Raw genomic sequence first — 24768 nt, 5'->3', positions numbered from 1 at the left:
ACCATCCGGTCCATTTCCCTCTGGAAGACAGATACACCATTTGTGACACCGAAGGGGGCATGTAGGGATTGATAAAGCCTGCCGTCTGAAATAGAAACCATAGAAACTACAGCACAGAAACAGGCCTTTTGGCCCTTCTTGGCTGTGCCGAACCATTTTCTGCCATAGAACCATAGAAACTACAGCACAGAAACAGGCCTTTTGGCCCTTCTTGGCTGTTTTGGCCCTTCTTGTCTGCTTCGAAGGCGGTGTAAGGGCGGTCCTCCCGGTGGATGGGAAGCTGATGGTAAGCGGACTTTAGGTCTGTGGTTGAGTACACCTTGTACCGTGCTATCTGATTGACCAAATCCGCGATGCGGGGTAGAGGGTACGCGTTGAGCTGCGTGAACCTATTGATGGCCTGGCTATAGTCCGCGACCATCCTATTTTTCTCCCCGTTCCGAACAACGACCACCTGGGCCCTCCAAGGACTTGTGCTTGCCTGAATGATCACTTCCCTGAGCAGCCACTGCGCCTCCGACTTAATGAAGGCTCTGTTCCCCACGCTGTACCTCCTGCTTTTAGTTGCCACAGGTTTACAGTTGGGGGTCAGGTTGGCGAACAGCGGGGGGAGGGAGGGATCGTGAGGGTGGAGAGGCCGCAAGTGGTGTCTGCAGTGCGACTGTTGGCATGGTGTTGGGTGGGATGCGCGGGTCGGTGTGTGTGTGTGTGTGGTCAGTAGCGGGGTATGTGAACGTATTCCTACAAAACTCTGGATTTCCAACAATGATTGGTGGGAGGGGCCCCTCATATTCCATTGTCATGCTTCTCAGGCAGCTCTGGAAGTCAAGCCCCAATAGCACAGGGGCACACAGTTGAGGGATGACCAGTAATGTAAAGTCTCGATATTCTGTGCCCTGCACCACTAGTATCGCTACACAACCTCCCTGGATGTCTGATGTATGCGACCCGGAAGCCATGACGACCCTCTGACTTACCGGCTGTGTCGTGAGTCCGCACCGCTGCACCATGTCCGGGTGGATAAAACTCTCCGTGCTGCCCGTGTCAAACAGGCGGCTTGTCCTGCGCCCCTCCACCAGGATGTCCATCATTGACCTTGCGAGCTGGTGGGGAGCGCTTTGGTCGAGGGCCACGCAGGCCAGAGTGGAGTTGCTGTTGTGGTCCGGCGCGGTGGGGTGCCCCGTGAGCACCCATGGGTCAAAGGTGGTGCGAGGTGGCGCTGACCAAGATGGCTGCCCCCATGTCTCGCACATGGTGGCGGCGTGCAGGAAAGATGGTGGCCCCCATGCCTCGCACGCGGTGCTGCTCGATCCCACTCACGGTTTGGACTTACAGGCCTTGGTGAAGTGGCCCTTCTTTCCGCAGCTGGGGCAGGTAGCTTCTCGGGCCAGGCAGCTTTTCTGGGGGTGCTTCTCGAGTCCGCAGAAGTAGCACTTCGCGGACTCACGACTGGCAGCAGCAGTGGTTGACTCACCGGCAGGTTGCGGGGTCTGCGGCGTCCACGAGGCCGTCGGGAGATCACGTGCCTGGAGAGTGTCAGAGCTGTGCAGACTGGCCTCCAGCGTGTCAGCCAGCTCAATCACCAAATGTGAGGTAAGATCGGCGTGTCCCAGCAGCCGCTGGCGCACATACACTGACCTGGTCCCAGTGACGAAGGTGTCCCGTACTAGGAGCTCCGCATGCTGTTCGGCTGTCAGCCCCCAGCAATCGCAGGCCCGCATGAGTGTCCATAGGGCCCGGACAAACTCAGTGCTCGACTCTCCGGGCCGCTGCTGCCGCGTCGCTAAGCGATGTCGCGCATAGACCGTGTTTGTCTTCTGAGGGCGCTCATCGTGCCGTCGTAGCTCGGCTGGTCTCTAATCATTGAGTAGACCCGTGGACCGACCCTGGAGAGGAGAACTCTGTGCTTCGCGGCGGACTCGGTCACCTTAATCTCCTCCAGGTATGATTCCAAGCAGGCTAGCCAGAATTCAAAAGTATTTCCGGCTTCAGGTGTTTGCGGGTCGAGGTCTCACTTGTCGGGTCTCAGGACGTGTTCCATAAGACCATAAGACAAAGGAGCAGAAGTAGGCCATTCGGCCCATTGAGTCTGCTCCGCCATTTTATCATGAGCTGATCCATTTTATCCTATTTAGTCCCACTGCCCTGCCTTCTCACCATAACCTTTGATGCCCTGGCTACTCAGATACCTATCAATCTCTGCCTTAAAGACACCCAATGACTTGGCCTCCACTGCTGCCCGTGGCAACAAATTCCATAGATTCACCACCCTCTGACTAAAAAAATATTTTCGCATTTCTGTTCTGAATGGGCGCCCTTCAATCCTGAAGTCATGCCCTCTCGTCCTCTCGTACTAGACTCCCCCATCATGGGAAACAACTTTGCCACATCCACTCTGTCCATGCCTTTAACATTCGAAATGTTTCTATGAGGTCTCCCCTCATTCTTCTAAACTCCAAGGAATACAGTCCAAGAGCAGACAAATGTTCCTCATATGTTAACCCTCTCATTCCCGGAATCATTCTAGTGAATCTTCTCTGTACCCTCTCCAACGTCAGCACATCCTTTCTTAAATAAGGAGACCAAAACTGCCCACAGTACTCCAAGTGAGGTCTCACCAGCGCCTTATAGAGCCTCAACATCACATCCCTGCTCCTATACTCTATTACTCTATTACTCTAGAAATGAATGCCAACATTGCATTCGCCTTCTTCACTACCGGCTCAACCTGGAGGTTAACCTTAAGGGAATCCTGTATGAGGACTCCCAAGTCCCATTGCATCTCAGAACTTTGAATTCTTTCCCAATTTAAATAATAGTCTGCCCATTTATTTTTTCTGCTAAGGTGCATAACCATACACTTTCCAACATTGTACTTCATTTGCCACTTCTCTGCCCATTCTTCCAATCTATCCAAGTCTCTCTGCAGACTCTCCATTTCCTCAGCACTACCAGCCCCTCCACCTATCTTCGTATCGTCAGCAAACTTAGCCACAAAGCCCTCTATTCCATAATTCAAATCGTTGATGTACAATGTAAAAAGAAGCGGCCCCAACACTGATCCCTGTGGAACACCACTGGTAACCGGCAGCCAACCAGAATAGGATCCCTTTATTCCCACTCTCTGTTTCCTGCCAATCAGCCAACGCTCTATCCACGTATGTAACATGCCTTAAAATTACTGTTAATAAAATTGATGCACTATCAATTACTCCAAAAGACTAGAAGTAGAGTAGATACTGAAAGGCTTTTATTAACAGTAAAATGGATCCACGTCCATGCTGTATGTTTGTCCTGGACTGTGGGAGGAGCAGTGACACAATCGCCTTATTCAGGGGTCTGTGGAAGGAGCCACAGGAGCAGTCAGCAGAGGGGCGTGTCCAGGCATGTCCAGCCAGGTAACCCAGTCACAACTTATAAACATGGTTTACCACAGGGGGGACCTTTCTTGTGTCTAGTGCAGACTGTGAGCGAGGTTTTAGCCCAATGAATCAATTCAAAAACAAGCTGAGAAACCGTTCAGGTGAATGTCATTTGGATATTTTAATGAGAATCAAAAGCTACCAATTGGATGGAAGTTCGATTAGTCTAGATAGAGTTTACAAAGAATAGGTAAATGCCAAAGACAGGAGAGAGAAAAAATAACTGAGTGACATAAATATGTAGGATATTTTGCTGTTATTCTGTGCAGTTTTATGTCAAATATTTTGTAAACCTACATAAACTGTGCCACGTGTGCATTCAATGTGCACATACAGGAAAAAAATTTGCACAACGTAAGATCTTTGCGCACACTGACTACTAAAAATTAGAGGGAACATTGCCTGTAACCACATGGTCTTCCCCGGGTGCTCCAATTTCCTTCCACTTTTTCAGGTTGGTGGGTAAACTGGGTGCTGTAAATTGTATAAGAGTGGTAAAATCTGGGGAAGTTGATGGGAGTTTCAGATTATCAGTATCTACAGTACTTTGTGTTTGTAAATGTGGAACAAATGGAAGATAATGCAGATTGAGTTAGAGCAGAGATCAGACATGGAGTCCATGGACCTCAAGCATACTGGTACTGGTCCACGGCATGAAAAAGGCTGAGAACCTCTGAGTTTGATGAAGAAAGATGGTACACTATAAATGTCAAGAATAGATTTCCTGGATTTTGTAGGATGCGTTCATAAGCATTAAATGCATACATGTGTAGATTAAAGAAGGGAAAAAACAGCACTTATCCAGTGCTTTTCAGTCTCTGGATATCAACGTGTTTAAGTACACTCTCCGCCATCACTTATGGCTTATGAAGCAGAGCCAAAAATACTTCATTCAAAATAGATCAGTGGCACCAACAACTTTTTTGAAGGAGTGTCTGAATGACATTGTAAATCACTTCAAAGGACCATACAGTATGCATGAAACTACTTTCCTTTAACCACTGATTTTTTTTTATTCATGCATTTGTAGAGGTGCAATTATAAACTGGATAGTTTCAGTTCATGCTATGAAAAAAAGGAAGTTCTTCTAGCTTTAAGTGTTTAACCATCAACTTTAACATTTATCAGTTAAGGAGACTCAATCCGAACATTCGCCTGTATCATGAAAACATCTCAAAAAATTAAGAATTAAGGTTTTTAAGAATTAATTGAAGACAATTATTCAAACCATGCAACCATTCCCAAAATCAGCAACACCACATTAATTTTATTATTTTTGACCACATAATAAAACTAACATCTACAGATATTTCCAGATCATACAGCAGAGAAATCTGAACTTTTTCAGCTTCCATTTGTCTGTTATGTTGCAGATATTAGGCTCATTACCTCTCCCCTGTTCACAAGTTACGCTCCCTGCACCAGTTCCTGTGTCTCGATCCTGTCAATATAGAGCGATAGAGTGCTACAGCACAGCAACAGACCCTTTGGCCTATATTGAACTGTTATTCTGCAGAGTAATATGGAATAGACATTGGTCCTGGTAAAATGTTGTGTTTGTTTCCTGAATTTGATTCAGCCAAACATCCTACCATATCAAGTACGGTCCAAGTGGTACATTGGGATATTAAGAATATTGGAAATAATTTGAACAGTAATCTATCCAGTGCTAACAGTTAAGCAAAAGTTTCACCCCCTCTTAATGGCAGTCTAGCACCCATTGTTTCATCTTCACTGAGCAGCCAAACCAATAACAATATGGAAATGGTACCTGCTATATCATCAACAATCTCTGCATAAGTGCGCCGAGCAATGTCAAGGAACTCGTTGATGTTTGGCCTGACCGCATAGCATTTCTGCGTCCTCATATTCAAGCATCCTTTAATGTATCTTGTATCATCATTAATAACAGTCTTGATTTCCTCCAGAATAAGGTTGAATCTGCAATTTTCACAACGCAAAAATGCTAAGCTCAATGAATTCTTCAAATTGTGCAGTAAAAAAAGTCTGTTAGAAATTAGCTCATTCCTCAATAAACTTGGGGGCAAACATGCCATGATTTACACTACTTGGTCTGAATTTGGTTATTGCTGGGAAGTACACAAGGGCCTCAGTTTACAGTGTGGAAGGTACTGTGAAGTGAGACTCCAATTTCATGCAGTGACTGGAGGTGCAAACTTGTTCTCAGAGCAAGGAAGGCTAAAGTAGATTTAACACAGATGTCCAACATTGTTGTCATTACTTAAGACTACTGTTTGAAATTGATTACTAGAGATATAAATAACATAAATTAAAAGTAAAAACCTGCAGATGCTGGAAATCAGAAAGAGATGGCGACAGGTCCATTGAGTAACCCCAGCATCATCTGATGATGCAATTAAACTGACTGACAGAAGAACCTCAAAGTCAGAGTCAATTTATTATAGAAGTACGTAATGTTACCATGTACTACCTTGAGATTTATTTTTTTGCATTCGTAGGAAAACAAATTATAATCGAGATTATGAAAAACTATACAAATTATTAAGAAATGCAAAATAGATTTATGAAAAACTATACATAAAGACTGACAAACAACCTAACTGCAAAAGAAGAAGATTGCGCAGAATTAAATAATAAGTAATACTGAGAACATGAGTTGTAGAGACTGTGAAGGACGTGCTCTGGGACCGTTGAAAACATTAGCTGTAGAATCCTTGAAAATGGGCCTGTAGGTTGTGAAATCAGTTCCCTGTTGTGATGAGTGAAGCTATCCACCTGATGAAAGATGGTATTGCTTAAGATCACAGCAAAAACCAATAGTGGTCATTACCACATTGCTTTGTGTGGTAGTCCACTGTGTATGAATTGACTGCCATCTTTCCCACAAAATCATTGTCAATACAGTTGTAAACTTTACTCTCAGATAAAAAGTGCTTTGTCATGTCCTGAGGCAAGTCCCTTCTTTCCAAGAAGTTGTAAACTGGAATGCACATGGAAATAGATGCAAAAACAACTTTCAAAATGGCACTGAAGTATTATAGAAACATTTTTAGGAAATTGGGAAGGAACCACTGAACAGTTCTTTCAAAATGAGCAATGGTGGAAATAGCTTCTTTTGTGCTGTAAGTTCAATAAGGTATGGGTGGAAGTAGATCAAAATAAAAGGAACCCAACCAAGATCTTAACTCTTGAGTAACATATTAAAATGCTGGAGGAATTCAGTAGGTCAGCCAGTGTCTATGGAGGGGAATAAACAGTGCATGTTTAAGGCCAAGACTGAGAACCAGGACTGATGAGGGGTCTCTGCCCAAAATGTTTACTGTTTATCCCTCTTCACAGATGCTGCCTGACTTACTGAGTTCCTCCAGCATTTTGTATGTGCTCCTCTGGATTTTCAACATCTGCAAAATCTCTTGTAGATCTTAATTCTGTCATTAGCAGGAAGAATTTTAAGGAATGGACGACCCATCTGCTTACACAAACTTACAGGTCTGTAAAGTTTTGAGTAGTCAAGTCAAGTCAAGTTTATTGTATCATGCATAAGTCCATACAGGTACAATGGAGAACTGAATTGCAGCAGCTTCACAGGCACATAGCATTTAAGTAGAATGACCAAAAAAGCTCACCAGCAGGCTAAGGAAATTCTGCATGTCCCAGTGACTCTCATCAAGTTTTACAGATACACCATAGAAAGTATTCTGAATAACACACACAAAATACTTCAGGAACTCAGCAGGTCAGGCAGCATCTATGGAGAGGAAAAGGTCAACGTATTGAACATTCATCAGGATGAGAAAGAAAGGGGGAAGAAGTCGAATAAGAAGGTGGGGGGAGGTGAAGGAGATAGGTGAAGCAAAGTTAGGAGGAAGGTAAGTGTGTGGGGGAGGGGGGATGAAGTGAGAAGCCAGGAGGGGATAGGTGGAAAATGTAAAGTGCTGAAGGAGGAATCTGATAGGAGCAAGATAGCAGTGGAGCCAAGCTCCAAGGACATGTGACTGTGACATTGAGTCTGGGTGACCACATGGTTGAAGAGTCAGAGAGCAGCAAAGATCATAGAGGGCAGTGAGAGAAAGTCTCTGAACGCCCACTGAAGAGAAGATTTAAACTTCTTCACAGTAAATATACTTCGAAGAGATTTCGCAGAACAAGAAGTCATAAACACAAGAGATTCTGCAAAATCCTAGCTGGGTGCATCAGTTTGGTATGGCAAATGTACTGCCCAAAACTGCAAGAAATTGGAGAAAGTTGTGCACACAGCTCAGTCTAACACAAAAAAACAACCTTCTCCATTGCCTCTGTCTACACTTCCCACTGCCTTGAGCAAGCAACCAACCTAATTAAAGACCCCTTCTGCCCTGGGGATTCTCTTTTTTCCCCATCCATTGAGCTAGAGCTACAAAATATTTAAAACTTAAAGACTTTTAAATGGAATTCTAACACGATAAAGATGAACTCTTGATATCACAATCTACCCCATCTTGGCCCTTGTCCTCTCAGCTCCGTAAGGGTGTCACTACACTCTGCATCATTATCCTTTTCTACTCTCTTGATGTACTCATGTATGATGTGATCTGTCTGGATGTCACGCAAAACAAAGCTCTTCACTCGAGGAAGTTGTGGCAAGGTAAGGGCTAATAATACCCAGGCATGGATAGTCTGCAGATAGGGTGCAGTCAACTCAGGCAAGTGAAGCCTTTGAAGAGAGATTTTTAATGAGTGCTATTCCCCTTTTGCACAACAGAGGACAGGAGCCATTTGATGTACCAAGAAAAGATAGAATTGCAAAAAAAGAATTCTAGGGTGTCACTTACCATTGGTCAGTCAATTTACAAATTCTGTCATACTACTGGCTTTTAACATGGAGATTCTATTGGCTAGTGATACCTGTGTTATCATAGAATGGTGATTGCAAATAAGGAATTTGAACATCCACAAAGTTACTAATTGGTCAATATCTGTATCTAACTAATCAATTCTGTATAAAAGTGGCATTTCTGTATTCAAACTTTGGAACAGTTTGGTATCAGGGCTGGGCTGTTCTCCTTGTTCACAAGTAAATACAGTATGACTGAAGAACAAGCACGAGGTTGCAGATCATCAGCACTTACTATATTGAGGCTTACCTGCTGTCTCCAAGTGAACTGCAATAAGCCTTTAGTAGTGGGGTCTTGCAGTTTTTCAGAATTTCCTAAAGAGCAAGAAAGCATTCTTAGACAATTGTTTTTATGCATTCTTTAAAAGTGATGATTTCTTCCCCTTGTTTCTGAAAAGGATTTGCCAACTTCCTGGGCTACTGTTATTGTAATGACACAAGAATGCTTCCTGGGCATGAAATCTACCTCTGCTCCCTTTAGAACATAGAACAGAGAACAGCACACTGAAGCCAAGAAAAGCACAGCACTTCTGCCCACAACATTGTGTCAATCCAATTAAATTAGTAATCAAATGGCAACCAATTCTCTTTGCCTACACAATGTCCAAATCCTTCCATTTTCCTCACAATCATGTGCCTATCTAATGTCTCTTAAAAGTTTCTAATGTATCTGCTTCTACCACCACGTCAGGCAGTGCATTCCAGGCACCCACCACTCTATTTAAAAAAAAACGCCTCTCACATCTCCTTTGAAATTATCCCCTCCTACTTTAAATGCATGTCCTCTGGTATTAGACATTTCAAATCTGGAAAAAAGATATTGTCTGCCTACTCTATCTACACCTCTCAAAGTTCAAAGTAAATTTATTATCAAGGAACATACATGTCACCATATACGTACTTTGATATGATAGTGCTTCCCCACTTCATGAGGAAGGCAAAATAGAAGCATTGTCAGAGAATTTACAACCATCTCTGCATTAACAGAGACACGAGGCACACGTGGCAAGAAATTCAGAGGATTACAGACTACAAGTCTACCCTGCACGTCAGTGACCAGGATGCTTAATTCCCCAAGAGGCTGAATGTCTTCGATGCCCGGTTTGAAGCACAGAACAATGTGCTGGCGAGGAAGGCACCCCCACCCCCACCCTCGGAGGACCAGACACTTCGTCTGGTTGAGTTGAGCTAAAGAAGACCCTGGCCATAGTCAAACCACAGAAAACTGCAGAACCCAATAATATACCAGCTGGGGTTCTGAAAGACCGCGCAGCCCAGCCGACGATGGTGCTGACAGATACATTCAATCTCTCTCTGGAACAATCTATTGTCCCCTTGGTCTTCAGTCCTGTTGTGGCCATTACAGAGACTTGGATGGCTCAGGGGCAGGAATGGCTACTTAGAGTGCCAGACTTTAATGTTTCAGAAAGGACAGGGAGGAAGGCAGAAGAGCTGGGAGCGTGGCACCGCTGATCACAGATAGTGTCACAGCAGCAGAAAAGGAGGCAGTCATGGAGGGATTGTCTACTGAGTCTCTGGGGGTGGAAGTTAGAAACAGTAAAGTGTTAATAACTCTACTGGGTGATTTTTTATAGACCACCCAATAGTAACAGGGACACCGAGGAACAGATATGGAGACGATTATGGAATGGTGCAATAATAACAGGGTTGTTGTGATGGGAGATTTTAATCCCCAATATTGATTGGCAGCCCCCAAGAGATACCAGGTCAGGTTCTGAAAGACCGTGCAGCCCAAGGTTCAGATGAGGTGGAGTTCGTTAGATGTGTTCAGGAAGGTTTCCTGACACAATACGTAGGTAAGCCTTCAAGATGAGAGGCCGTACTTGATCTGGTATTGGGAAATGAAACTGGTTAGGTGTCAGGTCTCTCAGTGGGAGAGCATTTTGGAGCTAATGATCACAATTCTATCTCCTTTACCATAGCATTAGAGAGGGATAGGAGCAGACAAGTTAGGAAAACGTTTGGTTGGAGTAAGGGGAAATATGAGGCTATCAGGCAGGAACTTGGAAATTGGGAACAGATGTTCTCAGAAATGTACGGCAAAAATGTGGCAAATATTCAGGGGATATTTGCATGGCATTCTGCACAGGTATGTTCCAATGAGACAGGATACAGGTACCATGGTGTACAAAGGCTGTTGAAAATCTAGTTAAGAAGAAAAGAAAAGCTTATGAAAGATTCAAAAAACTAGGTAGTGATAGAGATCTAGAAAATTACAAGGCTAGCAGGAAGTAGCTTAAGAATGAAATTAGGAGAGCCAGAAGGGGCCATGAGAAGACCTTGGTGAGCAGGATTAAGGAAAACCCAAAGACATTATAAAAGTATGTGAAGAGTAACAGAATAAGACATGAGAGAATAGTGTGGAAAAGTGTGTGTGGAACCAGAGGAGATAGTAGAGGTCCTTAATGAATACTTTGCTTCAGTATTTACTAAGGAAAAGGATCTTGGTGATTGTAGGGATGACTTACAGCAGATTGAAAAGCTTGAGCATATAGACATTAAGAAAGAGGATGTACTGAAGCTTTTGGATAAGTCTCTGGGACCGGATGAGATGTACCCTAGGCTACTGTGGGAAGTGAGGGAGGAGGATACTAAGTCTCTGGCAATGATGTTGGCATCATCAGTGGGGACAGGAGAGGTTCTGGAGGATTGGAGAGTTGCAAATGTTGTTCCCTTATTCAAGAAAGGGAGTAGAGATACCCCAGGAAATTATAGACCAGTGAGTCTTACTTAGGTGGTTGGTAAGTTGGTGGAAAAGATCATAAGAGGCAGGACTTATGAACATTTGGAGAGGCATAATATGATTAGTAATAGCTAGCATGGCTTTGTCAAAGGCAAGTCGTGTCTTATGAGCCTGATTGAATTTTTTGAGGATGTGACTAAATACATTGATGAAGGTGGAGCCATAAATGTAGTGTATATGGATTTCAGCAAGGCATTTGATAAAGTACCCCATGCAAAGCTTATTGAGAAAGTAAGGAGGCATGGAATCCAAGGGGACCTTGCTTTGTGGTTCCAGAATTGGCTTGCTCACAGAAGGCAAAGAGTGTAGACGGGTCATACTCTGCATGGAGATCAGTGACCAGCGGTGTGCCTCACGGATCTCTTCTGGGACTTCTCTTCGTGATATTTATAAATGACCTGGATGAGGAAGTGGAGGGATGGGTTAGTAAATTTGCTGATGACAAAGGTTGGGGGTGTTGTGGATAGTGTGGAGGGCTGTCAGAGGTTACATCGGGACATTGATAGGATGCAAAACTGGGCTGAGAAGTGGCAGATGGAATTCAACCCAGATAAGTGTGAGATGGTTCATTTCGGTAGGTCAAATATGATGGCAGAATACAGTATTAATGGTAAGACTCTTGGCAGTGTGGAGGATCAGAGGGATCTTGGAGTCCAAGTCCATAGGACACTCAAAGCTACTGCACAGGTTGACTGTGTGGTTAGCAAGGCATACGGTGTATTGGCCTTCATGGGATTGAGTTTAAGAGCTGAGAGGTAATGTTGCAGCTATATAGGACCCTGGTCAGACCCCACTTGGAGTACTGTGCTCAATTCTGGTCGCCTCACTACATGAAGGATGTAGAAACTACAGAAAGGGTGCACAGGAGATTTACAAGGATGTTGCCTGGATTGGGGAGCATGCCTTATGAGAACAAGTTGAGTGAACTCAGTCTTTTCTCCTTGGAGCAGTGGAGGATAAGAGGAGACCTGATAGAGCTATATAAGATGATGAGAGGCATTGATCGTGTGGATAGTCAGAAGCTTTTTCCCAGGGCTGAAATGGCAACACAAGAGGGCACAGTTTTAAGGTGCTTGGAAGTAGATACAGAGCAGATGTCAGGGGTAAGTTGTTTTTTATAAAAACGCAGAGAGTGGTGAGTGCATGGAATGGGCTGCCAGCAACAGCAGTGGAGGCGGATATGATAGGGTCTTTTAAGAGACTCCTGGATAGGCACATGGAGCTTAGAAAAATAGAAGGCTATGGGTAATCCTAGTTAATTTCTAGAAAAGTACATGTTCGGCACAGCATTGTGGGCTGAGGGGCCTGTATTGTGCTGTAGGTTTTCTAAATTTCATCCATCGGGGACATTTATCAGGAGTGATACAAATGCAGAGCCCTGTCAGGGCACTGCAGCAGGGGTCCAATCGCAGAGCCAGTACTGTGCACACAGTGATATTAACTGAGTAACAAATCCCAAAGTGCAAACAAAGTCAGTGTCAAAGTTCACATAGAGATCAAAACATCCAGAGAAATCCAAAAACCAGAATTGGGAAACAGGCAGAGTTGGTATTCAGACAAGCAGAGTACAGATACGGATGCTGAAAAGGGTCAGGAAAATTTATTGGCATAATCTGGCAACAAATGGGTGGAAACACAGGACTGAAATACACTGAGCAATAAACAGAGAGGCAGATGATAGGTGGAGCACAATGAGACACAGATGGCAGCAATACAGGTAATAATGAGAAACAGGTGAGAGACGGAGTACTCAGTAATACAGGGGCCAGAGAAAGCAGGAGCACATGGCAATACAAAACCACAGACTGACGGCTGGAGGAAACACACAAAAGACAGAGTTCAGCTGGAGGTACTGACAAGCCCTTCATATTATTAAGAATCCGACCCATCCATCCAACATCCTCTTTGACGTTTTACTGATAGGAAGGAGGCCACGAAACATAAAATCAAGAATGGTCAGGATGAGAAACAGTTTCTTCCCCCAGGCCATTAGGCTTCTGAACTCCCTGCTGCATCGTAGTAAAGAGTCACTAGTTAATCTGTTCCATACCTTATAATATTTAATATTAATGCACCTTAGTTTGTTATTTGTGTGATTCATCTGTAGATTTTAGCTTCAAAAGTTATTGTGTGTTACGTATACTACTGTGCTTTACACCCTAGTTCAGAAGAACATTGTCTCGTTTCTATATACGTTATTTGTTATATACATGTGAAACCCCTTTTTACTGGGCATCTCTAGAAACGGCTTGTTAGCCCCTCACTAACAGTCTCCGACTCCACAGTGAAAAATCCACCTTTCTCCAGCTTCGTACGTCTCGAGGGTATACAGCAATTCCATGAGATTGGGATGTCTCGCCCACCCAAACCCCAGTGCGTGCTCCTGTAATAGCCCGTCAGCATGAAATAACAGATCACACACTGCATACAATTATAAAGAAGTATATTTATGAATGTTAACTTAACCAAAGATTTAGTAAAGGGAAAAAAAACAAAAAGGGCCCATTAAAATTAAACAGCAAAATGTGCAGGCTGGAGCTCAAATCTTCCAAAAGCCATATTCATCAATCCTTGGTAGACCTCCTTGCCTTGGCTCCATCGAATCGTGTTTTCTCACCGGATTGACTCCGACGACTGGTTCTCTCTGGCGTCTTCTCTCTTCCTCTTGCGCCAAACAAAGACCAAGACCAACCTTAGTATCCCTCACAAAACCTCTCCCCCCAGCATACTCTAGAAGCTTCTCCCAGTTCCACCATCCTATTTGGATGACGCACATTCCTAAGCCTCCCTTAACAGCCCAAACAGGCTGGAAGAAGAACAGTCTGCTCTTACAGAACTGCTAAAATGAAATAACTACAACATGACAATAAAAACATGAATCAAGGCTTATGCTCTCCCACCCCCCACTAAAAGTAGTACATAGGACAGCCTATCCGGGGTTGCCTGACTCTTTGTGATCTCCTTATCCCATCATCCACTTCTTCATTTTCAGACTCTCCTTGGGATCTTTCCTGTCTATGTGGAGAGGCCTCCCGCATTACTAGTGTCTTCCGGCAACCCAAGTCCCCCGTCACTTGGCCTAACTCAGCTTCATTCCCAGTTACTTTAGAGGCCAGTGTCCCTTCATTGTCCAGCCGCAAGCCTTTCTGTCTACTGCTAGTCTCCCCCCCACCACCCTATCCCCTGTTTCATCTGCATCAGCATGGGGAGATTTGGGAATCTCTTCGTCAATTATTGGGGGGTTTACATAGGGTAACATATACTACACCTCCATTTCCCCATCCTCTGAGCCCGTACAACATTCAGTGGTTAAGTCCCCTTCAGGTCTCTCAACTGCTTGTCTTTCTGTTCTCCCACGTCACCACAAGGTCTGCCCACTAGGTGTAGGGTCTATGTCAGGCTCTGGGTCAACGCATACCTCTTGTCCCAAAGGTAGAAGGTGGTTCTGGTGGAGAATTTCACAGGTCCATTCCCATCTGCTGGCTTCGCCCAAAAAAACTGGCATCTGACTCTCCATAACATAAGACGTAGCCACCCAGTGTTCAGCCAACTTATGCTTCCCTGGTAGGACCAAATTCTTTCTGATTCTTTCAAATTCTTTTGATCATATCTTCTCTTATTTCCTTGATTCTGCTTGGTACCAGAGACCTCTGCTAGTTCATCAGCCTTTTGCAATTCCCTGCTCATGACATACACATACTTAAGATTGGTCTTCTGCGGCAAGTCTTCCCCAACAGTTCTGAATCAGAGGTCAACAGGCAATCTTGCTTCATGCCCAAACATCAAGTAATATGGTGAGTATCCAGAAGCTTGATTCTGGGTACAGTTGTAGTAGTGAGCCAGATGCCCAATATGCTGACTCCATTTGTTCTTCTTGCTGATCTCCAGGGTTGCAAGCATGTCTAGCAATATCCGGTTGAACCTCTTGGGCTGGAGACCACCCTGAAGGCGATAAGGTGTAGTCCTCAATTTCTTGACTCCAAGCATGCTCAGGAACTCGTGTATGAGCCTACTCTCAAAATCCCTTCCATGATTACTAAGTATCCGTCTAGAAAGGCCATAATGAATGAAATATTTTTCCCATAACACTTTGGCTATGGTGGCCACCCTCTGATCCTTTGTTCAGAAGGCCTGAGCATATCTAGTGTAGTGATCAGTAGTAACCAAGACATTTGCCATGTTCCTGGAATCAGGCTCTACAGAGACGAAATTCATATAGACCAAATCAAGTGGCTCCGCACTCTACAAATGGGATAAAGGAACAGCCCTCATGGGCAGCATCTTCCTCCAAATACATCAAATGCACGACCTCCAGTACTCCTTGACCTCAGGCTTCATTAAAGGCCAGTACAACTCATCTCTGACCAATCCATAGGTCTTGGCAAACTCCAAAGGACCTGAATCATCATGAAGTGACTTCAACACAATCCTCTGATACTTCTTAGGCAGAACCAACTGGGCACGCCAAGGCCTGTCTGGAGGAGGCGTGACCCGGTATAGAAACTGGTCACTCCAATGGAATTCCAGTTTGTTCCATTCTCTCAGAAGTATAGGCATGGCAGGGTGTTTCTTCTTTTCAGCTTGGGCCATATCCCCTTCCATAAAAGCTGACCAAACAGTACCTATACAAGGGTCATCTTACTGAGTGGCAGCCACTTCCCCGGGACTCAACTCAGGCAACTGCTTTGTACTCAGAACAGTCAGGTTGCAGTAAGCTTGTGGAATAGCACAACTAGAAGCTCTCAAATGATTCACCACTCTATCCTGCCCTTGCCTTGCCTCTGTCTTCACCGTGACAGAACTCTGGAACGTTGCTTTAAGTCCAGGTGCAGGAACGCTCTCCCACTCTCAGTCCATTTCCAGCCCTTCATGTGCACATTGGGACAACGCACCCGCTCCAATATTCTGGTTTCCCAGTCAGTACCTCAGGCTGAAATCATAGGCAGACAACACCATCAACCAACGATGGCCTGTCGCATCCAATTTCTCCGAGGTCAGGATATAAGTCAATAGATTGATGTCTGTCCTCACCTCAAACTTGGCACCATATAGTCAGTCACTTAACTTATTCCCTACAATCCATTTCAAAGCCAGAAACTCCAATTTGTGTGTGGGGTAATTTCACTCGGAGGGTGGCAGTCTCAACTGCGTGCCCCGATCGTGATATAGCCCTCTTGGCTGGCATCTGTATGTAATACATATGGCAAATGGGGGTTTACAAAAGCCAACAGAAGCACTTTCGTCAGCAGCTCCTTCAACACCTGAAAGCCCTCTTCACATTTTGGATCCCATCTTGCTCCAAAGGGCTAAGATAAACTTTACCATATTTTCCTTTTGTCGTCCTCCCATTAATTCTTCCTCAAGAGAGGGTAACTGCACAGAAGCTGATTCAAGGGTGACTCACTTTAGAGTAGCCCTTCCCGAACCTTCGATAGTACGCATGGAATCCAAGGAACGAGCAGGGGGCGCTCACACTCTTGGGCCTTGGCCAAATCTGCCTCTAACTTTGGCAGATCCATAGCTAATCCATCCCATGAGACTATGTGCCCAAGCCCAATGTAGTTGACAGATATCTTGCAGAACTGGCAACTTGTCCAGTGACAGTTTTAACCCTTCAGCTTTAAGGCCACCTAACACCTTCAGTAGCCTCGCCTCATGCTCTTCCAGGGTGGATCCAAACACTATGAGATCATCCGGTATGTTAGCACCTCAAGCAAGTTCATATCCTCAACAATTTTCTTCATGACATGCTGGAAAGTAGCCAGTACTCCTGATATGTCCTGGGATATCCTTTCAAACTGAAAGAATCCAAGTGGACATATGAATGCTGTCTCCTCCTTATCAGCCTCACTTATGGGTACCTGATAATACCCACTCCTTAGGTCCAGCACACTGAACCACTTCATTTCACTCAGGCAGGCCAGTGCATCCTCGATCCTCAAAACAGTATACTGATCGGGGACTGTGCGTCGGTTCAGAGTCTGATAGCCAACATACATTCCTACCTTCCCATTCTTCTTCCTCATCACCACGATGGGGGACACATAGGGACTCCTAGACTCAGTGATAATCCCAGATTCCTTCAGCTTCAGCAAAACATCCTCCACCTTGGTGGGTGCAAGTCGCCAAGACCTTTCTCTGAAGAGGGTGTCCTCTGTCACTCGGATGGTGTGGCGAGTACTCTTGGAACAACCCACATCAAACTCATCAGTAGAAAAGACATCTTCAAACTTCAACACCTTCTCTGTCAATCTCCTCTACCAAACTCCAGGTACCTGGGAGTCACCAAAGCTGAATGACTTGGCTGTCAACTTTCCCTTTCCAGGAGATGGTTTCTCTCCTGCTTGTCTCACGGGAAAACTAGACGTGACAATCACTGAAAAAAGGTGTGCCACTGGCATTCCCCTCCCTCTTCAAGGTGTTACTGACAATCATGGTCATCCTGTTTACCTGAACAGCCGATGGCTTTTGCAGTTTGGGCCTCATCAGTACCCAGCAGGTAAGCGTGACTCCTCTTTGTGGTCTTCCAGAACATCCACCAGAAGGGCCTTAGCATCAGGCATTCTGGAAAATTTGGAGTTTCCCATCACTCTGGTTACTTCCCCAGGCCGTAACATGACGGTTTGGACTGGGTGTACCACACTGTTCCTCCTTTGTGCTCATCATCCAGCCTAGGATAGGCATGCACTTCCTCAAAAGCAGCTCTGAGCACAGCTCTCTTCAACTTTCTCCTCGTAGGCTCCCATTAGTCTCCTTACAATTGGCGTATTTATCCCCACAAGAATTGAAGCTTCACCCTTCTCGACCAGGTCTGGACAAACCAACACCAACGTATCAAGGACCTCAGCTACTCCCATATCTGCCTCCAAAAACTCCAGCTTCAACAAGTAACCACCATACAGGTAGTCATCAGTACTAAAGCTCTCGGGCATCAATGGCAAAGGCATCAAATACCAGTTGTAGAAGGATCTGTACAGTGGAGTAACCTGAGAATGTGTGTCAAGTATGGATCTAGCAAAAGCACCTTCAATCCAAACACAAAGTACTCTGGAGATGCTGGGGTCAAAGCAACACTCACAACACGCTGGAGGAACTCAGCAAGTTGGGCAGCATCTGTGGAAACGATCAGTTGATGTTTCGGGCCTCAACCCTTCGTCAGGACTGTAGGGGGAAGGGGCAGAGGCCCTATAAAGAAGGTGGGGAGAGGGTGGGAAGGAGAAGGCTGGTAGGTTCCAGGTGAAAAACCAGTAAGAGGAAAGATAAAGGGGTGGGGGAGGGGAAGCAGGGAGGTGATAGGCAGGAAAGGTGAAGAAGGAATAGGGGGAAACACAATGGGTAGTAGAAGGGGGCGGAACCATGAGGGAGGAGGTAGGCAGCTGGGGGAGGGGGCAGAGTGAAATAGGGATAGAGGAAGCGAGGGGGAGGGTATTACCGGAAGTTGGAGAATTCTATGTTCATACTAAGGGGCTGGAGGCTACCTAGACAGTATATGAGGTGTTGCTCCTCCAGCCTGAGTTTAGCCTCATCAAGGCAGTAGAGGAGGCCACATATGGACATATCTGAACGGGAGTGGGAAGCAGAGTTGAAGTGGGTGGCTACTGGGAGATCCTGTCTGTTGTGGCGGACGGAGCGGAGGTGATCGACGAAGCGGTTCCCCAATCTGTGTCGGGTTTCACCAATGTAGAGAAGGCCGCATCGGGAGCACTAGATGCAATAGATGACCCCAACAGACTCATAAGTGAAGTGTTGCCTCACTTGGAATGACTGTTTGGGGCCCTGAATGGTGGCAAGAGAGGTGGGATCGCTCTTACTGCCGCTGGGTCCTACCGCCCGTCTTATTCCCCCACTACCCTCTTTCCTCCCCCCCCCGACTCCCAACCTTCCCTCTACCCCTCATCACCCCTCCATTCCTCTGATCCCTCATCCTCCCCTAACCCCACTCTCCCTGAATATCCAAACCCCCTCTCTCTCCTGAGACCTCCCACCCATCACCCTCCTCCGACCCCAGCCCCAACCCTTGCCGTGTCTTCACCATCCCCTCTGACCTTCCCCTCTCTGAGGCAGAATATTCTGTCCTTAGCAAGGGCCTCACTTTTGTCCCCCTCCATCCACACCTCAGTGAGTTCCGTGCCTACCATGACGCTGAACTCTTCTTCCATCGCCTGCATCTCCGAGCCTACTTCTTTGGCAAGGATTCCCCTCCCCCTACTGATGACCCCTTCTCCTGTCTTCAACCCTCCTCCTCCTTCTGGACATTCCGCTCGGGCTTTCTACCTGCACTCGATCTTCTTATCTCCAGCTGTTGCCGAGACATCAACCGTCTCAACTTCACCACTCCTCTGTTCTGTTTCAACCTCACTCCCTCTGAATGCACTGCCCTCCACTCGCTCCGCACTAATCCCAACCTCACCATCAAACCCGCTGACAAAGGTGGTGCTGTAGTAGTCTGGCGGACGGACCTCTACCTCACTGAGGCCAAATGGCAGCTGACACCTCCTCTTACTTACCCCTGGAACAGGAACCCACCAAAATACATCAAACCATTGCCTCCCGTACCATCACCGCCCTTATCAACTCCGGAGGACTTCCATCCTCAGCCGCTAAACTCATAATTCCCGCACCCCGTACCGCTCGGGTTTACCTCTTCCCCAAGATCCACGAGCCTGACTGTCCCGGTAGATCCACAGTTTCTGCCTGCTCCTGTCCCACTGAACTTGTACCTGCCTACCTGGACTCCATTTTGTCACCCATAGTTCAGTCCCTCCACACCTACATCCACGATACATCCCATGCCTTCCACCTCTTCAATAACTTCCAGTTCCCCGGTCCTAACCGCTTCATTTTCACTATGGATGTCGAATCCCTATACACCGCCATTCCCCATCAAGAAGGCCTCAAAGCCCTCCACTACTTTCTGGATAATAGACCTCACCAGCTCCTCCACCACAACTACCCTCCTCCGGTTGGCAGAACTGGTTCTCACACTCAATAACTTCTCTTTTGGCACTTCCCACTTCCTTCAGACGAAGGGTGTAGCTATGGGAACTCGCATGGGTCCTAGCTATGCCTGCCTCTTCGTTGGTTATGTGGAACAGTCTGTGCTCCAAACCTATTCTGGTACTGCTCCCCAACTTTTCCTTTGGTACATTGATGACTACATTGGTGCTGCTTCCTGCACCCATGCTGAGCTGGTCAATTTCATCGACTTTACTTCTAACTTCCACCCAGCCCTCAAACTCACTTGGTCTATCTCGGACACTTCTCTCCCCTTTCTCGATCTCTTGGTCTCCATCTCTGGAGACAGACTGTCCACTGACATCTTCTACAAGCCCACTGACTCTCATAACTACCTCAACTATACCTCTTCCCACCCTGCCACATGCAAAAATGCCATTCCCTACTCCCAGTTCCACTGTCTCTGCCGCATCTGCTCCAAGGATGAGGTTTTCCGCTCCAGGACATCTCGAATGTCCTCTTTCTTTAAGGATTGTGGTTTCCCTTCTGCTGTCATCAATGATGCCTTCACCTGCATCTCCTCCATTTCTCGCACTTCGGCCCTCACCCCATCCTCCCGCCACCACAACAGGGACAGAGTTCCCCTTGTCCTCACCTACCACCCCACCAGCCTCCGGATCCAGCACATTATCCTCCACAACTTCCGCCACCTTCAACAGGACCCCACCACTAAGCACATCTTTCCCTCCCCACCCCCCTCCGCTTTCCGCAGGGATCGGTCCCTCCCCATGGATCTCCCACCCGGCACTTATCCCTGTAAGTGCAAGTGCTACACCTGTCCCGACACCTCCTCTCTTAGTCATAGTCATAGTCATACTTATTGATCACGGGGGAAATTGGTTTTCATTACAGTTGCACCATAAATAATTAAACAGTAATAAAACCATAAATGGTTAAATAGTAATATGTAAATTATGCCAGGAAATAAGTCCAGGACCAGCCTGTTGGCTCAGGGCGTCTGACCCTCCAAGGGAGGAGTTGTAAAGTTTGATGGCTACAGGCAGGAATGACTTCCTATGACGTTCTGTGTTGCATCTCGGTGGAATGAGTCTCTGGCTGAATGTATTCCTGTGCCCAACCAGTACATTATGTAGTGGATGGGAGACATCGTCCAAGATGGCATGCAACTTGGACAGCATCCTCTTTTCAGGCACCACCGTCAGAGAGTCCAGTTCCATCCCCACGACATCACTGGCCTTATGAATGAGTTTGTTGATTCTGTTGGTGTCTGCTACCCTCAGCCTGCTGCCCCAGCACACAACAGCAAACATGATCACACTGGCCACCACAGACTCGTAGAACATCCTCAGCATCGTCCGGCAGATGTTAAAGGACCTCAGTCTCCTCAGGAAATAGAGACGGCCCTGACCCTTCTTGTAGACAGCCTCAGTGTTCTTTGACCAGTCCAGTTTATTGTCAATTTGTATCTCCAGGTATTTGTAATCCTCCACCATGTCCACACTGACCCCCGGATGGAAACAGGGGTCACCGGTACCTTAGCTCTCCTCAGGTCTACCATCAGCTCCTTAGTCTTTTTCACATTAAGCTGCAGGTAATTCTGCTGACACCATGTGACAAAGTTTCCTACCGTAGCCCTGTACTCAGCCTCATCTCCCTGGCTGATGCAACCAACTATGGCAGAGTCATCCGAAAACTTCTGAAGATGACAAGACTCTGTGCAGTAGTTGAAGAGAAAGGGAGACAAGACAGTCCCCTGTGGAGCCCCAGTGCTGCTGACCACTCTGTCGGACAGTGTTGTAAGCACATGTACTGTGGTCTACCAGTCAGGTAGTCAGGAATCCATGACACCAGGAAAGCATCCACCTGCATCGCTGTCAGCTTCTCCCCCTGCAGAGCAGGGCAGATGGTGTTGAACGCACTGGAGAAGTCAAAAAACATGACCCTCACAGTGCTCGCTGGCTTGTCCAGGTGGGCATAGACACGGTTCAGCAGGTAGACGATGGCATCCTCAACTCCTAGTCGGGGCTGGTAGGCGAACTGGAGGGGATCTAAGTGTGGCCTGACCATAGGCCAGAGCAGCTCCAGAACAAGTCTCTCCAGGGTCTTCATGATGTGGGAGGTCAATGCCACCGGTCTGTAGTCATTGAGGCCGCTGGGGCACGGCGTTTTCTGCACAGGGACGAGGCAGGACGTCTTCCACAGTACAGGAACCCTCCATAGCCTCAGGCTCAGGTTGAATATATGGTGAAGTCCTCCACATAGCTGACCACCATTCAGGGCCCCAAACAGTCCTTCCAGGTGAGGTAACACTTCACTTGTGAGTCTGCTGGGGTCATCTATTGCATCCGGTGCTCCCGGTGCGGCCTCCGCAAATTGAGGGACCGCTTCGTCGAGCACCTCCACTCCGTCCGCCACAACAGACAGGATCTCCCAGTAGCCACCCACTTCAACTCTGCTTCCCACTCCCGTTCAGATATGTCCATACATGGCCTCCTCTACTGCCATGATGAGGCTAAACTCAAGTTGGAGAAGCAACACCTCACATACCTTCTATGTAGTCTCCAGCCCCTTGGTATGAACATAGAATCCTCCAACTTCCAGTAATAACCTCCCCCTCACTTCCTCTATCCCTATGTCGCTCTGCCCCCTCCCCCAGCTGCCTATCACCTCCCTCTTGGTTCCGCCTCCTTCTACTACCCATTGTGTTTTCCCCTATTCCTTCTTCACCTTTCCTGCCTATCACCTCCCTGCTTCCCCTCCCCCACCCCTTTATCGTTCCCCTTACTGGTTTTTCACCTGGAACCTACCAGCCTTCTCCTTCCCACCCTCCCCCCACCTCCTTTATAGGGCCTCCACCCCTTCCCTTTACAGTCCTGATGAAGGGTTCCGGCCTGAAACGTCGACTGATCATTTCCACGGATGCTGCCTGACCTGCTGAGTTCCTCCAGTGTGTTGTGAGTGTTGCTCCCACCCTCAATCCATATGGATACACTGGAGCTTGGCCCCACTAAGCCTTCAGGAATAGGGTTTTTTACTTTAGTGTTTTCCTTGATATATTGACTGGAACGTGTTCCCCCCAAGATGACTGGGTTTCTCTGAAGCTTCCTGATTTCCCCTTCTGTTTAAGCACCCATGGACTCCCTTTCCGAAGGCCTTCCCATCCTTCACACTCCCATCTGAAGTGTCCCTCCTCACCACAGTTGTAACAGACAATACCGGTCACTCCCCTTTTCGAAGGACCCCCTACAATAGCAGCCCTCTGCTTAGTATGTCCCATCAGTGGGCCAGGCTCCCTATCGGCTTTGTCATGCTTGGTGACAGCACCCACCGATACCAACTGAGATACTTCAATTCTCTAATCCTTTACAGATCCTACAAAACCCCCACCCGTGTGGCTTTAGGGGTCGCTTCAGCAACAGAGGCTACCACCAAGGACTGTACCCTGCTGACAGAGGTCTCCTGCTCCTCTACTGCATTTTCCTGCTCTCTTACTTCTCTCATCAGCTCAACAAATGAGGGAGGGGAGTACTTCTTACAGGACATTCGGAGGCTTAAAGTGATCGTGTCCTGTGACTGTGCGCCCTTTGTCACTTGGTCCATCCTTAAACTGACTCACCTCTTCAGTTGAATAGCTCTCTCATGCTACAAGAACATAGCTGTCTCTACCTGAAAAATGTAGGCAGAAAGTTTCTCCCCTTTCCCCATAGCTCCACTGGGCTTTCAGTCATGCCAGAAACGCTTTGTAGCAATTGCATATAGCCCATGGAAGTAAGGGGTTCCTTGCCTTTAAGGACCTCACTGTTTTGGCAGCTGGACCTTTTAAACTCACTACCATTCACTATCTTTTCACATTATCAGAGCGCTGCCACTCATCCATCATCTGAGAGCTCTGCTCTGCCCAAATCTCATATTCCTCCTCACCATCGGGGATGGGCTTCACTCCTGAGAACATCCTCAACCTGCGGTAACTTTGACTCCCTGCTAGTGAACCTTGCCATTTATCCGCCAGGGACACAAGGGCCAACACCAACTAGGAATTTTCACCCCTTACTGAAGGACTCATTAGACCTTCCATATCAGACCACTGCTTCCCCTCACTCAGCAGAAACGAGAGCAACTTGTCTTTAAAGTCTCCGCCCTCAGCCAGGGGAAACTTGGCTTCCAATCTGGCACCCTTGCCGACATTACCCTCTTCTCTGAAAGTATAGACAGCCCATGGCCCTGCCTCTCTGGGTACTCCAATGGTACCAGGCAGATCCACTCCTGTTACATCAGCACTAGTTTGAACTAAAACAAAATCTTTGCCCACTGTTTAGTCAAACTGCCGCTCCATGATCGTAACTTTTCCTAATGTCCTCATATTACATAAAACCCTAATCAACAACTCATCTCGGCTGCTGATATCCACCCTGCTCAGAACACAAGCACTAGCTACAGGTAATTGCTTTGAATCGCACCAATGCTTAATCCCTGAAGCATCCATTACCATGCATCTTATTCACTTTCCTGGACAATAGTTTAACACAGCCTTAAACAACATCCCACTTAATCAATACTTAAGGCAATCTTAGGACTATTTACCTATTTATGGTTCTATTACTATTTATTATTTATGGAGCAACTGTAACGAAAACCAATTTCCCCCGGGATTAATAAAGTATGACTATGACTAATCACACATTATCCAATGAACTCAACCCCAAATGAGCCCCCATAATGAAACCTCTTTTTACTGTGTCTCTAGAAACAGC

General features: G+C 46.6%; 1 protein-coding gene across 1 annotated transcript in view; it reads right to left on the bottom strand.

Annotated features, from left to right (window-relative positions):
• Positions 1 to 24768, bottom strand: part of msh4 (mutS homolog 4) — a 249548-nt gene that overhangs the window by 73341 nt on the left and 151439 nt on the right. The window contains exons 9-10 of the mRNA XM_072274791.1: positions 8528 to 8592; positions 5194 to 5363 (exon numbers count right to left, since the gene is read on the bottom strand). Coding sequence (XP_072130892.1) covers positions 5194 to 5363; positions 8528 to 8592 — 235 coding nt within the window. The remainder of the gene's footprint in view (positions 1 to 5193; positions 5364 to 8527; positions 8593 to 24768) is intronic.

This window comes from Mobula birostris, chromosome 12 (assembly GCF_030028105.1).
Source record: "Mobula birostris isolate sMobBir1 chromosome 12, sMobBir1.hap1, whole genome shotgun sequence".
Classification (NCBI taxonomy): domain Eukaryota; kingdom Metazoa; phylum Chordata; class Chondrichthyes; order Myliobatiformes; family Myliobatidae; genus Mobula; species Mobula birostris.
The sequence above is the reverse complement of the archived record's forward strand: the minus strand, read 5'-3'. Positions and strand labels throughout refer to the sequence as shown.